The 16822-nt window shown below is 46.5% G+C and overlaps 1 protein-coding gene and 1 long non-coding RNA gene across 5 annotated transcripts in view; one reads left to right on the top strand and one right to left on the bottom strand.

Moving 5' to 3' along the window:
* Elf2 (E74 like ETS transcription factor 2) overlaps positions 1-16450 on the bottom strand; it is a 60010-nt gene extending 43560 nt beyond the window's left edge. The window contains exons 1-3 of one of the 4 annotated variants that reach the window (XM_090356936.1): positions 16426-16450; positions 2520-2607; positions 1436-1670 (exon numbers count right to left, since the gene is read on the bottom strand). In XM_090356936.1, coding sequence (XP_090213062.1) covers positions 1436-1507 — 72 coding nt within the window. In that variant the 5' untranslated portion in view covers positions 1508-1670; positions 2520-2607; positions 16426-16450. Of the gene's footprint in view, positions 1-1435; positions 1671-2519; positions 2608-15950; positions 16114-16425 lie in introns of those variants that run through there. The other 3 variants (XM_090356938.1, XM_090356935.1, XM_090356937.1) reach the window with 3 other exon arrangements.
* Positions 10000-13096, top strand: LOC150047505 (uncharacterized). Its single transcript, XR_016539407.1, has 4 exons — positions 10000-10174; positions 10404-10478; positions 10975-11029; positions 12876-13096. It is a non-coding gene; the product is annotated as an uncharacterized LOC150047505 (long non-coding RNA).
* Positions 16451-16822: the final 372 nt, after the last annotated feature.

Raw genomic sequence — 16822 nt, 5'->3', positions numbered from 1 at the left:
CACCTAACTAGGGAAACATCCTCATACACATACCCAGAGGTGTAATTTACTCATCAGGTCAGGCTGACAAGATCAACCAACACACCTAAGGACCATCCAGACTGGCCATCCTAAGTCTGGAGTGGGACACAGCTCTCTTCAGTCTTCCTGAAAACTCCTAATGTTAGTCTCAAATTAGATCTCCCTATCACATACCTTTTTTTTTTGCCAGTTCTGGCGTTTGAACTCAGCACCTGAGCACTGTCCTCAAGGCTAATGCTTTACCACTTGAGCCACAGCACCACTTCCAGCTTTTTTCTATGTATATGGTACCAAGGAATTGAACCTGGGTCTTTGTGTATGCTAGGCAAGCATTGTACCACTAGGCCATACTCCTAGCCCATATCTCCCTATCTTATATTCTAAATTGTATTCCTTTTTAAAGTTTTCTCTGTTTTGTTTTTAATGAGATACATGCTTCAGTTGCATCATAAGAGAAGATGGGGTAAGCTGGGCGCAATGGCTCACGCCTGTAATCCTAGCTACTCAGGAGGCTGAGATCTGAGCACTGCAGTAAATAGCCAACCCAACCAGAAAGAACCAACAAGATACTTATTTCCAATTAACTACCAAAAGAGCCAAACATAAACCTGTGGCTGTAGTGGTACAGTGCTAGCTAGCTTGGACTACAAAAGCTCAGGGAAAATACCCAAGCCCTCAGTTCAAACACCAAGGAAAGAAAAAAATCTATATGCACAAAAATTTCAGAACCTAGGGGCCGGGAGTTTGGCCTAGTGGTTAAAGTGCTTGCCTAGCATGCATGAAGACCCAGGTTCGATTCCTTGGTACCACATACATAGAAAAAAAAAGCTGGAAGTGGTGCTGAGGCTCAAGCGGTAGAGCTCTAGCCTTGAGAAAGTCCAAGGACACTGCTCAGGCCCTGAGCTCAAGCCCAAGATTGGCAAAAAAAAAAAAAAAAAGTACAACTGGGAGACTACTGTAAACTAAAAAAAGAAAAATTTCAGAACCTAACTATATTTTCTGATTTACTAGTCATATAAAGTCTGATGAATCATCATCCTGAATTCAGATTATGATGACCAACAAAGAAATAAAGGAAAGCAGATACAAAATCTAACAAGATGAATTTAATGTACAGTGCATTCTTATATACTCTATAAACTGCTACAATAAATTTTTCAAGAACATAAATTTATCTTTCAACAAATAAGGCAGTGTTCTGCATTTCCATGTTTTCCCTCCATCCAAGCTCACACATGCTTCTTCTATCAATTCAGGAGAGCCCTACAGTAGTACCCTCTTCGACCCGTCACCTAAAAGAACAACACATGCCATATCCACGTACTATTTTACACATTATCCAATTCATTTCTAAGGCACTTCATGCACTGGTTTCTATGAAGAAAACAGAAATGTAATGCACTGAATGTCTAACCTCTTGATTTTCTACTCCACTGCTGGAAAGATCCAAACCAGAACCTCCACTGTCAGCCACTGCTGAAGACATTGTTCCCTGGGGAAGCCTCAAGTGCTACACGTCAATGTCATTAAGTGATGACAGAAGATGAGCAGGCAGAGAGATCCACATTCTTATGTAACAGGAGTCAATGGTGATGGAGTAGAGAAGATACCCAGAAATTCAGTCTTCTAAAGGCGATTAACCCAAGGGCCTAAAAGAAAGGGTTTGAAAAGTTAAAAATACAAAGGAATGGTATGAAACATAACAAAATTTGCAATTAAATGATTATTAATATTTTAGCTATGAAAAATGATTCTTTATCTGAGTCAAAAGAAAACAGTAGTAAGTATTCTAATTCTTAAAATATTAATACATTAAAAATTAATGAGTTTAATATTCAAGCTCATTTACTAACTGAACAAGTTCTTATTGTATAAAAGTGGTATTGGTATATGGTATTGATATGAACACACACATTTTATATATCAAAGAGCCAGGAGCCAATGACTCAAGTCTGTAACACTAGCTACTAAGAAGGATGAAATGTAAGGGTTTTTGCCAGAGGAAAAGGTAGCTTAGTGGTAGATTGCTTGCCTAGTATGCATGAAGCTCTGGGTTCAATTCCTCCTTACTACATAAACAGAAAAGGCTGGAAGTGGCACTGTGGCTCAAGTGGTAGAGTGCTAGTCTTAAGCAAAAGAATCTCAGGGACAGTGCCCAAGTCCTAAGTGCAAGCCCCAGGACTGGGAATTAAAAAAAAAAAAAAAAAGGTCTGTGAGACTCTTATCTCCAACTCACACCAAAAGCCAAAAAGCCGGAAATGGAGCTGTAGCTCAAAGGACTGAGCACTAGCCTTGAACAAAGAGCCTCAAGGACACAGTGGTCAGGCCCAGGTCCTGAGTTTAAGCTTCAGGGCCAACACAAAATAAAAACAAAGATAAAAACAAAACAATAACCCCAAATTTCATACCATGAAAGCTCACTGTTATCATATAATAAGATAGTAATTATTTCTAAAATGCCTTCTCTAAACAGTAATAATAAAATAAACTTTACTTACAATTTGAATATTAAGTGGTCTAAGCATCCTTCACTATGTTCACAAAATGCCAAGAGCCAAAACCTGAACTAGGAGTTCTCTGGAACTACTAGTGGGAGGGGAAAAAAGTATCAATATAATTCTATTAAAAAGCATTTTGTCGGGGCCTAGCGGCCTAGTTTGGCCTAGCGGTTAAAGTGCTTGCCTAGCATGCACAAAGACCCGGGTTCGATTCCTCGGTATCCCACATACACAACCAAGCCGGAAGTGGCAGAGACGAGACTGCAACAAGCGAAAGAGAGCGAAAGCAAGCAAGCAGAGCCCAACCGAGAGGTGGCCGGAGCGAGCAGGGCCGGAGCGTGCGGGAGCAAGCCGAGCCGGAGCGAGCGGGGCCGGAGCGAGGGGGGCCAAAAAAAAAAAAAAAAAAAAAAAAAAAAAAGCATTTTGTCCCAAATAGGGATGTGTCAGATAATAAATGCTTACTAAAACAAATCGTCTCTAAAGCCTCATGACATATACTTACATGAGTATGGAAAAAAAAATCTTTCTCGCCAGCGCACGGTGGCTCACACCTGCAATCCTAGCTACTCAGGAGGCTGAGATCTGAGTGATCAAGGTTCAAAGCCAGCCAGGGCACAAAAGGAGCTGAGAGTCTTATTTCTAATTGACCTCTAGAAAACAGGAAGTGGGGCTTGGCTCAAAGGTAGGGTGGTAGCCTTGAGCGTAAGAGCTCAGGGACAATTCCCAGGCCCAGGGGTAAAGGTAGGGCTATACAGCCTTGAAGAGCTCAAGGACAGCACCCTGGCCCATGACCCACCAAAAAATAAAATAAAATAAAAATCTTTCTATGCTGGGCACTGATGGCTCACACCTACAGTCCTAGCTACTCAGGAAGCTAAGTTCTGAGGATTACAGTTCAAAGCCAGCTCAGGCAGGAAAGTATATTTATTCTTATCTCCAATTAACTTGCAAAATGAAGGGGTGACGTGTCTAAAAAGAAATGTACTCATTACCTGATGTATGTAACTGTAATCCCTCTGTAATTACCTTTATACAATCTTTTAAGTGGGAAGTGAAACCTTGGCTCAAGTGATAGAGCACTGGCATTAAGTAAAACAGCTCAGGGGCCAGGAGTTTGGCCTAGTGGTAGAGTGCTTGCCTAGCATACACAAAGCCCTGGGTTCACATAGGCCAGAAGTGTTTCTATGGCTCAAGTGGTAGAGCATTAGCTTTGAGAAATCTCAAGGACAGTGCCCAGGCCCTGAGTTCAAGCCCCAGGACTGGGCGGGGGAGGGGGGGAGGACAGACAGCTTAGGGATAACAACGAAGCTCCCTGACTGGCACATCATCCACATCATCATCATATCATCATCTTCCTAGATAATTTGAGGAGTCACTAAATAGCAATTACCAAGTAAGGACATATCCAACATACACAGCCTATGGCGCTTATTATGAGCTAAATACTTCAATCAACTAAAGGATTTTAGGAAGTAGTTACATGCATAGCTCCTTCTCCCCAGGAGTACAAAATTTAAGTTTTAAGAAAAAACTGGCCAGGAGTTTGGCCTAGTGGTAGAGCGCTTGCCTAGCATGCACAAAGGCCAGGGTTCGATTCTTGGTTGGTACCACATACATAGAAAAAAGCTGGAAATGGTACTTTGGCTCAAGGGTAGAGCTCTAGCCTCGAGAAAAGTCCAGGACAGCTAGGGCTCAGGCCCAGAATTCAAACCCCACAACTGCAAAAAAAAAAAAAAAAGACACACAAAATCCAACCATAGTAATATGTGTTGCCCATTCAGTCATCTTGCTGCTTTTTCACTCCTAAGTTTAACATTAATGCACAACTAAATATCTACCTCCTCAAATATCCTTCCTACTTTCCAAAACTAATCTACAAGATCACATGCACTGGGTCTTAGAACTTGTTCCAAAATCTAAGCAAAAGTAAAAACATTAACTCTTAAGACCCGCTCATCTTAAATGGACAAAAACACTTCTTCCATAGTCTATGTATGTGATACCGAGGAACTGAACCAAGGTCTTTCTACATGCTAAGCAAGCACTGTCCTTGAGCTTTTTCAAGGCTAGCACTCTATCATTTGAGCCACAGCACCACTTCAGCTTTTTGGGTGTATCTGGTACCAAGGACTCAAACCCAAGGCTTCATGCATGCTATACAAGCACTCTACCACTAGGCTACACTCACGGCCCTTTTTTTGATTTTTTGGGGGTTTTTTTTTGCCAGTCCTGGGACTTGAATGCTGGTGGCTCATGCCTGTAATTGCAGTCACACAGGAGGATGAGATCTGTGAATCGAGGTTCAAAGCCAGACCAAGCAGGGAAGTCCATGAGAATTTTTTTTTTGTATTCTTTTTCTTTTCTATGTATATGGTACTGAGGAATCGAACCTGGGTCTTTGTGTATGCTAGGCGAGTACTCTACCACTAGGCCAAACTCCTGGCCTAACGGTCACTTTTTTTTTTTTGGGGGGGGGGGTCAGTTATGGGGCTTGTTCATGAGAATCTTATTTCCAAGATTTACCACCAGAAATAGTACAGTGGCTCAAAGTAGAGATGGAGTGGAGTGCTAGCCTGGAGCAAAAGAGCTCAAGGGACAGTGCCCAGGCCCTAAGTTCAAGCCCCATGGGGGTGGGGGGAATCCTACACTACTGAAAAGCACTACCAATTAATGTTGACTTGTTCAACCTGTTTTATAATGGCAAAAGTCAAATAGGAAAGGTCTCTTGACCTTTCTTCATCAGCAAACCTTGGTTTCTGAAAAGACTTGATGGTCAAGTCTCAATAGCTTCCCAGTCATCGCACTGACATAAGCTTTGGTGTCTGTCTCCTCACCACCGGAGGCCATTTCTCTTACATCAGATTCTGCAGCACTATGGGTCCAAAAAAGTATGTGGAGGAAGCAATCACATTTACCACCTTAAAATGTACCAACCAGCTAGTAGCTCGTGCCTGTACTTCTAGCTACTCAGGAGGCTGAGATCTGAGGATCCCGGTTCAAAGCCCAGGCACAAACAAAAGTGACACTCTTTTTTTTTTTTTTTTTTTGCCAGGCTTGGGCTTGGGCTCAGGGCCTGAACACTGTCCCTTGAGCTCTACCACTTGAGCCTCAGCACCATTTCCGGCTTTTTTCTATGTATGTGGTACTGAGGAATCGAACCCGGGTCTTCGTGCATGCTAGGCAAGCACTTTAACCACTAGGCCAAACTCCTGGCCCCAAAATGCCTGGCATGTTTTTTTTTGTTTGTTTGTTTTGCCAGTCCTGGGCTTGAGCACAGAGCTTGAGCACTGTCCTTGCACTTTCTCAAGGCTAGAGCTCTACCACTTGAGCCTCAGCACCACTTTTGGCTTTTTTCTATGTATGTGGTACTGAGGAATCGAACCCAGGTTTTCGTGCATGCTAGGCAAGCACTCTACCACTAGGCCAAACTCCCAGCCCCACGACTGTGACACTCTTATCTCCAAGTAACCTCCAGAAAACTGGAAGTGGCACTGTGGCTCAAGTGGCAGAGCACTAGCCTTGAGCTGAAGAGGTCAGGCACAGCGCCCAGGCCCAAGGATAGGGCGGTAGCTTTGAGCTGGAGAGCTCAGGACAGCATCCAGGCCTAGCTCAAGCCCCACAACCCACCAAAAAAATAAATAAAAATATTTTGAGGCTAGGCTCAGTGGCTCACACCTTTAATCCTAGCTACTCAGGAGGCTGAGATCTGAGGATAAAAGCTCAAAGCCAGCCCAAGGTTAAAAGAACCTGATACTCTAATCTCCATTTAACCTCCAGAAAAAGGGAAATTGAGCCTTGGCTGAAGGATAGGGTGGTAGCCTGGAGCTGAAGAGTTCAGGAACAATACCCAGCCCCAGGGGTAGAGTGATAGGCTTGAACTGAAAAGCTCAGGGACAGTACCCAGGTAGAGTTCATGACCCACTAATAAATAAATATTTTTAAGGTTTAACTCACAAATAATAATTATACATACAAATGGAAAAAAGTAGGATGTTTTATACATACACATACACACACACACACACACACACACACAATGTGTAGTAACCAAATCATGACCATTACCTCAAACACTTATTACTTGTCTGTGCTGACAACATTCAAAATCATATTAACCATTGTCAAGTATACAGTTAATTATTGTCAAACTATTACCTACTATTATGGTACCATAGAATATAAGAATTCACTCTTCCTGTCAAACTGCATTCCTGTACCTGTGAGCCATCTCTTCCCCATCCCCCTTCTCCTCCTTCCATTCTTCACAGCCCCTGACACTTCACTTCATTCCATACTCTTCTGAAGTAAGCCTTCTGAGCTTCCACATGAGAATGAGACTATGACAAAGACTGAATGTTAATCACTAACTCCCAATGTAGTAGCAACAATCATTCCTAGACTTACTCCAGGAACTCTTTGTCAAAGGCATTAAGTTCTGCAAACAATTTAACATTCTTTAAATAAGCAAATTTCCAAATGGAGTAAGAACTAGACAAAAGGACATAGACGGGGAGGTTCAGGTTAGGGAAAAAAGTCAAAATCTTACTCAAGGTTTAAGTCCTGGTCACCAGTAGATGTTTAGAAAGTCTACAATCTGCTCATAACCTTTTATTCATTATAACACGCATGCACACGTACACACACGAGAGAGTGCGTGCGCCTTAAAGCCTATGTGAACAGGGCATAAAGGCCTGCCTGTAATACCACCCTCTCAGGAGGTGGATTTCAGAAAGACTACCCAGAAGCCCAGGCAAAAGTTCTGCAGATCCATCTCAAATAATGGGTAGGCATGTGGGGATCACAGCTTGGCCAGCCCAAGCAAAAAAAAAAAAAGCTCAAATGGTAGAGTACCTGCCTATTTCGTGTAAGGCCCTGAGTTTGAACCCTAATGCCACAAAGACAAAAGAGGGGAGAGCATGAATGTGGCCTAGTGGTAGAGTGCTTGCCTAGCATGCACGAAGCCCTAGGTTTGATTCCTTGATACCACATACACACAAAAAGCCGGGAGTGGTGCTAAGGCTCAAGTGGTAGAGCTCTAGCCTTGAGAAAGCCCAAGGACAGTGCTCAGGCCCTGAATTCAAGCCCAGGGACTGGAAAAAAAAAAAATCTGATGTGATATAGGACAAGAGCCCATTAAAGCAAATTTATCCTACAGAAAAGTCAACAAATTCTTTAGTTAAGAGAATTAGCTCATCTTGCGAATTTATTCAAACAATGAACCCTTATAAACTACTTCTTGCCAATTATTCTAAACTCATCCATGGAGTGAAGAGATTTATTTAGCTCAGTGGAAGAGAGCACTTGCCTAGCAAGTGCAAGGCCCTGAGTTTGGTCCTCAGAGCTGAAAAAATAAATAAATAAACTCATATATACTAATTAATGTAACCTACATAATCCCATAAAACAAGTGGTATTGAAGCAAGAGACCTTAGGGAAGATGCACATGGTAAATGGCTGCCAGGGATTCCAAGACTCAGCTTTCCATCTACTTCCCTTAAGAGTAAAGGAGCAAAGTCATTTTAGGGGAGATGAAGCAGGAGAGATGAATAGTAAAATGAGTTTACAGCAAGGAGAGGGAGGTATTCCTTCTCATACTTCCCTTAAGAGTAAGGGAACAGGGCTGGGAGTGTGGCCTAGTGGTAGAGTTCTTGCCTAATATGCACAAAATCGTGGGTTCGAACACATACACGGAAAAAAAAACAACTAGAAAAGATGTTGTGGCTCAAGTGACAGAGTGCTAGCCTCTTGAAAAAGCTCAAGGACAGTGCTCAGGCCCTGAGTTCAAGCCCCAGCATTGGCCAAAAAAAAAAAAAAAAAAAAAAAAAAGACTAAGGGAACAAAAGTTAACAGTTAACATTGCAGGATAACTTAAGGAAATAGGCCTGGTAAAAAAGCAAGTCAAAAATAAGGTATTTAGCTGGGTAAGGTGAATCACACCTGTAATCTTAGCTACTCAGGAGGCTGAGATCTGAGGATCAAGGTTCAAAGCCAGACCAGGCACAAAAGGACCTGAGAATCTCCAGTTAACCTCTAGAAAGCGGGAAGTGGGGCTAGTTGAAGAGCTCATGGACAGCACCAAGACCCACCAAAAAAAAGGGAGTATTTAGAAACAACTGCTGTCTTTCCTTCAGAGACAACAGGATGCATTTCTTCCTGAAGAATGCATTTCACACCCAAGAATTAACAGCTCACAGCTCTGGGGGTTGGGGGGAGGGAAATGGGGACCAACACATGAGAAAAGGTATCAATGTATGTGAAGTAATGCACCTTCTATCTGTCGAATAGAATGTCACCCTTCTATTAATTACAATAAAAATATATGAAAAAAAAAGAATTAACAGCTGACAGAATGTATGCCTTCAAGAGAAAACTTAGGCCACCTGCACCAAAATGCAGTTAACACTGGGCCTCCGGGTCTCAAAAATAAGCTTCTGTTTTGAGCATTCTTATCTGGAGACTCAGAAAGTAACTCCAGGTGCGATCAGGGCAAAGACAAAGCATCTATATTTGCATAACACTGAACCCAGACCTCCTGCCTTTACAACAGCCCAAGTAGTAGTGTGTCTAGTCACATTTCTCTCTCTACCAGAGAACCCATACTCACGTGGCTCTACCTTCCAATAAATTTTTTTTCTTTAATTAACACTGTGAAAGAATCACACAGGACCTCTCCCACTCAACCCTGAGAGGTTTTCCAGCCCACTTCCTTTTAGGTTTATAACTCACTGTGATTAAAAACCTTGAAATATGTTAAGTAAAAAACTACATATAGCTTTATCTAACTAACTATATAGATTTTTCTTCATTTTCCCCCTCAGAAGTGAGGAGAGGGGCCACAAGTGAATTATGTAAATCACAAATTCTCTCATATAAATTCTAACAGCCTGAGGGAGAAAGTGGCATCATTAACAATTTCCATTCTCATTCTCTGGCTCACAGAAAGAAATATTGGCCTAAAATTCTGTATTACCAAAAAATGAGCCTTTAGGCTCATGCCTATAATCCTAGTTACTCAGGAGACTGAGATCTGAGTATTGCAGTTCAAAGGCAGTCAGTGAGACACTTATCTCCAATTAACCACCACCACCAAAAAAAAAAAAAAAAAAAAAAAGCCATAGGGCTCAAATGGTACAGCACTAACCTTGAGTACAAAAGCTCAGGAGTTTGGCTTAGTGGTAGAGTGCTTGCCTAGCATGCACAAAGACCCTGGTTCAATTCCTTGGTACCACATGTATAGAAAAAAGTCAGAAATGGTGCTGAGGCTCAAGTGGTAGAGCTCTAACCTTGAGGCCCTGAGTCTAAGCTCAGGACTAGCCAAAAAAAAAAAAAAAAAAAAAAAGACTACACCTCTTTACCAAAGTCTCTCCACAAGGTTCTGAACCTAACAGACCCATTATGGGTGTGTAGAATGTAGGAGGAATGAATGCATGCTTATTTTTACATCATCCTCTCCACCACACCCGGAACTCTGAATGACTAGGCAAGGACATATGAACTTCTTTCACAAAAGTGAAAGTGAACCTTCAGTCTTAGCAGTGCAGACTCTCTTTTGATCCTAGGAGTGGGGAACAGGGGTCTCTCCTGTTCAGTGGAGATTTTGCAGGATTCAGGGAATCAAGCACAGAATGATGCCATGGCTACAGTAAGACTTCCAGGTCAGACCTAAGGAGAAAAGAGGAAGCAAAAGGCGGGAAGGACCCACGCCTCTGTGAACACAGCTCCTTCTCAGGGAAAGGGAGCCTGCTCCAAACCCCGCTCCTGACCCCAAACCCACCCCCACCCCTATCCCCCAACCCCTCACAGCTGCAAGAATGCAGCCTCATGTGTGCTGGGTTTCAATGCAGGAACACTCAGCAGTCAGCACTTAGCCTTTGGTTTTTTTAGGGGGGCCTGGAGGACTGATCACTAAAGACTCTGCTGCCAGCATGCCAAAATTCCAGGGCTCCAGAAGGAAAGCAGGTGTTTGCACAATTACTGGAAACATTGTGAGGGCCAAGGACCAACCTTGAAGGCTAACTGTTCCTTTTTATTTCTCTTTCTTTTTCTTTGTAGTACAGGAAACTAAACTCTGGGCCTTGGGCTGGTACCAGCTGAGCCATGCCCCCAGGCCTTTTACTTTAGGTCCCACACTCTGCCAGGGCCATTTTGAAAATGAAACAGATATATAAAGCATTAAAATGGGAAATACTAAAGTTATAAATACTCGAGGTATAAACGTCATTGGATTTGAGGGCGGGGTGCTGGGATCGTGGAAGGGTGCTTGCCTAGCATGGATGAAGCCATCTGTGGGTTTGATTCCTTGGTACCACATACACAGAAAAAGACAGAAGTGGTGCTGTGGCTCAGGTAGTAGAGCACTAGTCTAAGGCCGAGTTCAAGCCCCAGGACTGGCACAAAAAAAAAAAATGGCATAAGATCTGTTTCATAATCAAATTTGTTCTTTTTTTTTTTTCAGACTGCGAATCAAACCCAGTCAGAAGAAACAAAGAAGATCACTTGTATTAATAAAGGTATCAAAAGTATAACAATTCTAAGTCTAGATATCAAACAATGGAATACTCAGTTCATAAAGCAAACACAATTATACATAAGACGTAAATAATCATTTTTTTCTTTGAAAAAGTTTATCTCCAAAAATTTTTTTGCATGTAAAGCTTTCAAGGACCATATTCCACACTATCTAATCTGAAATCATTAGTTTTACCACACAGAAGCAACGTCTTTAACTAGGGAAATCACAAAAGGAAAAAACACTCATATGCCAATTCTTTAGAAAGTCAATCATTCATCAGGTTCTCAGGAGGCAAAAGTGGAGCATCATAAATTAGAGGCCAGCCCAGGCAAGATTTATCAGGAGCAAACCACAAGCAAAAGGGCATGCCTGCTTGGTACCCTACCACTTGAACCTTTTTTGCTCCCAGACCATTTTTGCTTTAGTTACTGTTCAGACAAGAGTCTTGTGGCTTCTGCATCAGACATAGGTAAAATTACAGATGTGCTACAAATATAAGTAGAGATGGAGGCTTGCTAACTTTCTGCCTGGGCCAATTTTGAGTACAGATCCTCCTGATAAGTCCCTCTCAAAAACAGATTAAGGCAGGGCGCTCATGCCTGTAATCCTAGCTACTCAGGAAGCTGAGATCTGAGGATGGAAGTTCAAAGCCAGCACAGGCAATGAAGTCCATGAGATGCTTATCTCCAATTAACTGCCAAAAATCCAAATTGGCACCGTGGCTCAAATGGTAGAGTGCTAGAGTGCTAGCCTTGAGCTGAAGAGGGTCAGGGAGAGTGCCTAGGCCCTGCAGTTCAAGCTCCATGACTGACAGAAAAAGAAAAAAAAAAAAAAATTGGGATTACAAGTGTGTGCCACCACACACCCAGCTCCTTGAGAAATATTAACTCCTAAAAGATGAGAGAACCAAAACCATGTTTTACAAACTGAAACATGAAAAATAAACAGTTACATTCATAAATCAGTAGTTACATTAAATGTGAGCACATTAAACCCTCTCACCAAAAGCAAGTTATAGCCTCCAAGAAAAACAAAAGTATTTACCTAAACTGGGTGCTAGTAGCTCACACCTGTAACTCTGGTTACTCAGGACCAAAGCTAAGGATCATGGTTCAAAGCTAGCCTGGGCAGGAAAGTCTGTGAGACCTTCTATTTTCTTTTTAATCTTTTAATTTTATTGTAAAGATGCTATACAGAGAGGTTACAGTTACATAAACCAGGTAATGAGTATATTTTCTTTTGGACAGTATCACCCCCTCCCCTCATTCTGTTTTTTGGGTTTTTTTGTTTTTTGTTTTTTTTCCAGTCCTGGGGCTTGATCTCAGAGCCTGAGCCCTGTCCTTGCACTTTCTCAAGGCTAGAGTTCTACCACTGGAGCCACAGCACCATTTCTGGCTTTTCTATGTATGTGGTACTGAGGAACCGAACCCTGGTCTTTGTGCTTGTTAGGCAGGCACTCTACCACTAGGCCAAACCCTGGGCCCCATTTTCTCTGATTTTACTTTCTATTTTACTTCCAACAAGTTATATAGTTCATTTTCCACACAGTGTCTAGTGAGTAACATTGCTGCGTTTGTTCACCTTTTGTTCCTCCATTTGTGAGACATCCTTATTTCCAATTAACCACCAAAAAACAAGTGGAGCTATGGCTCCAGTGGTAGGCTTAAGGAACAGAAAGAAAAAAAAAATCAAGAACAGCACCTAGGCCCTTAGTTTATGCCCTCCCCTATCCCCCAAAAAAGGAATTATCTACATGTCTACAGACATATTTCAGATTAATAAATTTGGTGGGAGTGGGGAACTGGTAGTTTAGAAGAAACTAACTAAGCTATGCACACACACAGAGGTGATGGTTAACCTGGAACCTGACCAGACAGCACCAGGGAGAGACCATGCATGACAACAAGGCTGACTTCTCAGGAAGATATAATAATTAGGTGACACCCAACATCAGAAGCCAAAAACAACAGAAAAAAATTGTGAAAAAAATAGGTATTTCATTGGAGGAAAGTAAAGGAAGAGCTAACAATATTCAAAAGAGAAATACAAGCATTACCTGAATTGTGAAACTATAACCCCTCTGTACAGTATCTTAAATGATAATAAAGTTGTATTCTTAAAAAGATACTTCATTTCTACTCAGGAGGCTGAGATCTGAAGATATGAAGATCATGGTTCAAAGACAAACCCGGCACTAAAGTCAATAAGACTCTTATCGCCTATTAACCACGAAAAAACAAAAGTAGAGCTGTGGCTCAAGTGGTAGAGTGCTAGCCTTGAGGAAAAAAGCTCAGGGACAGTACACAAGACCAATAACAACAACAAAAACCTACAATTAGTTTTTCATTTCACCTCCACTAGAATGGCTATAATTTTTAAAGACAGACCATAACAAGCAATAAAAATGATAAGAACATGAAAAAAATGAATTCATTCTGATACATTAGTGTTATGGGTAAAAAATGGAACAGCCCCTTCGGGGAATAGTTTCTTTAAAGGTTAAGCAGATGAAGTAGTAATTCTACTCCCAGGTATTTGCCCAGAGAGAAATGAAACCATTTTTCCACTAAAAGACTTTCACTCAAAGATCCAAGAAGCATCATTAAAAATAGTCGAAAACTGGCAACAATCCAAGTACCTTCCAACTGTTCAATAGACAAAATGTGGTATATCTATGCCAAGGATTACTGCTAGCAACCAGAAGGAACAAAATCCCGGTACCTGTTACAATATGACTATATCTAAAACATTAAGGCCAAGTGAAAGAAGATGCAAAAAGACAACAATTTATGTGAAATATCAGAGAGAAAGGGATAGGAAGACAGAGACAGGCATAAAGATATAAGATATACACCTGTGAAGATACATTGGTAGACAACATCAGTGGCTTACTCTTGTAATCCTAGCCACTCGAGAGAGCTGAGGCTCAAAGTTCAGAAGGCAGCCTGGGCAGAAAGTCCATCAGACTCATCTCACATAAGGCAGAAGTGAAGCTGGCTCAAACGGTAAAAGGCCACCCTTCAACAGAATGGCTTAAGGCGAGGTGCTCCAGGCTCCGAGTGCAAGCCTCAGTACCACCCCCCACACATACACACAAATACACAACAAGGTGATTGCCTAGCTCTTAGATGCGAGGCCCCTGATGATTTGGAGGCAGGAAAATGCTCCAAATGAGGACAGCGTCATAATTCTCTTGTGTTAAACATTATTGAATCATAAAGTTAAAAATCGAGAAAATTTTAGTACTGTGAGAAAATGCTAATTCCACAATAAGTGACGAGCCCACCACGCCTTGCACACACGTCTCACATTTCTCCTAACAGCCCCTAAGTGGAAACTCCACGTCCATCAACTGGGGAGCGGATAAACACAAGTAAGTACATCCACACCTGGGACCATTACTCAGCAATAAAAATAAAGATTTAAAGCACACACGGGAACGTACCGATACAACATGCATACATTTTGGAACCCTACTACGTGTCACAGGCGGCCACAACAGGCAAACCTGAGGGAGAGTGTCGATGAGAGGCTGGTGTCGGCCCCGGAATGCTGGGGGCTCCTCTGTTCTAATGGGTAGGCACAGGTTCTAAAATTGACTGTGGTGAATTCGATCAAGGATGCGCTTCCGCCCCCTCTCCCACACACACACACACACACACACAACTGCGGGCAGGTGAAACTGCCAACCACTTCATTTAAGGCGGAAAACTCAGTTTCAGTCTTTCCAACCACAGGCAAGACTAATTATTGGGTAAATGCGTGTCGAAATCTGCATGGAGGTAGGATAATTAAGCCAGCAATTAAGTCCTTTTAAGTCTGTCGTTAAATATTCAAATTTCAAATGGCCAAGCTCCCGGGCTTCTCCCCTGGAAGGAAGCCGCTGGGTGACCCGCCCTCTGTATACACTGTATCCCTAGGCTCATTTCCACTCCATGCAGTGCTTTCCGGGCTTCCGAAGAAACGGAAACACCGAGGAAAGCCGGCCTTGTTCGGTTCGGCACTGGACACAGCGCCTCCGAGGACGGGTCCCCGGGCCGCGGTCGCCGGCGCGCCCGGGAAGAAAGTACAAGTTCATGGCACGGGAGCCGACGACGCGCCCGCGCCCCGCACTCCTGCGGGAAGTCCCGACAACTTCCAGAGAGGCTGCTCCGCGCGCGGGCACCGGAGGGCCGGGAGGCGCCGCGCCGCGGGCCGGCCCGGGCCGGGCCACCGCCCTCGCGGGCACCGAGTGGGGCGCGGGGCGCCCGGAGCGGCGCGTTCCGAAGCTCCACCCCGGTTTGTTGAAAAAGCAGATTCCCACCGCAGCCCGGCCACTCGGTCCCCGCGGGGATGCGGACGGAGCGGCCAAGCGGGGCCGGCGTGGGGCGCGAGAATAAAAGAGGCGCAGAGTGCAACCTGCCGTGCGGGCTGGCGGCGGAGGGAGGCCAGGTACGTGGCGGCGCGGCCCTCCGGGACCGCGGAGGCGCCGGGACGCAGCCCTCCCGCCGCCCGGGTCCCGCCGCGCAGTCCCGACGCGGCGCTGGCCGCGGCCGCCCGGCCCGCCGCGCGGCCCCGCTCGAGCCCCGGCCGCCCGCGCGGTGCGCTCCCGCAGAGGTGACTCGGGCGGGAGGTGAACGCGGCTGCGGGCGGGCGGGCGGGCGCGCCCCGCCGCGCGGCCCAGCCCCCGCGGTCCGGCCCCGCGCCGCCGCCGCCACGCCGTGTTTACCTCTCCCTTCCTCCACGTCCCGCTCCCGACCGTTGCCCGGGCCGCCCAGCCCCCTGCCCCCAGCGCCCGGCCGGTGTCACCGCCAGAGGCTCCGGAAAACCGCTCGCGAAGCCCGGAGCAAACAACGCGGGCGCGGGGCGGGGGCGCGGAGGCGGCGACACTCGGGACGGCCCAGGTCCCGCCGCGCCCCCGGCGGCCACCGCGCTCTTACCTGCGCTCCGCGTCGGCGGGAGGACCGCGGCGTCCCTTCCCTCCCCGCAGGCCCGCAGGCCGGCCCAGCCGCCGCCGGCCGGAGTCCGGAGGGAGCCCGGGCCTCGGGCAGCCCCGAGCGCTCCACAGGGAGAGGAGGAGACAAAACAGAGGCGCGCCGCCCCGCGCAGCGCCGCCCCGCGCAGCGCCCCCGCCGCACCGCCCCGCCGACCCCCAACCGCCGCGGCGACGGCGGCGACACAGAGCCCGGCGCGGGGAGCGCGGCGGCCCCCGCCCCGCGGCCGGCCCCCGCCCTCCCGCCCGCCGCGGCTCCGCCCCCCGGCCGCCGCCGCCGCCGCGGCCGCCCGCCGGCCCGGCCGCCCCAGCGCCCCGCCCGCCCCTGGCCCCGCCCCCGGGGCGGCCCCGCCACGCCCCGCCGCGCCGGGCACGCCGGGCTGGCCGCTTGTACCCGCGGGGCCCGCCGCCCGCGGCCCGACCTGCCTCGGCGCCCAACTTCTCAGGGAGACGCTCGCCCCGGGGCCGGCGCCCGCCCGGCTCCCGCGAGCCCGTCCGGCCGCGGCGGGCTCTGCTCGACCGCGCGGGGCCGCGCGTGCACCTGCCGCGCCCGCCGGCCGCTCCTGCAGCCGGCCGGCCCGGGGCCCCTCCGAGACACCCACGGCTCCCGCGGCAACCCGGCCCTTCCCGAAAGGGGCGGCTCCGGGCTCGGGCAGCCGGGGAAGGGGTGACGAAAACTCTGGGGCAGGGCGGGCGGCCCCCGCTCAGCTCCCGCTAGGTGAAAGCCGGGAGCGCCTGGGGCGCGCGAGCCGCCGGGGGGCGGGGGAGGGGCGGGGCGAGCCGCCGGGGGCGGGGCGAGCGGGAGCGGGCGCCGGCCCC

Source organism: Megascapheus bottae, chromosome 23, assembly GCF_031878675.1.
Source record: "Megascapheus bottae isolate mThoBot1 chromosome 23, mThoBot2.hap1, whole genome shotgun sequence".
Lineage (NCBI taxonomy): Eukaryota > Metazoa > Chordata > Mammalia > Rodentia > Geomyidae > Megascapheus > Megascapheus bottae.
This window is presented reverse-complemented; position numbering and strand designations above follow the sequence as displayed.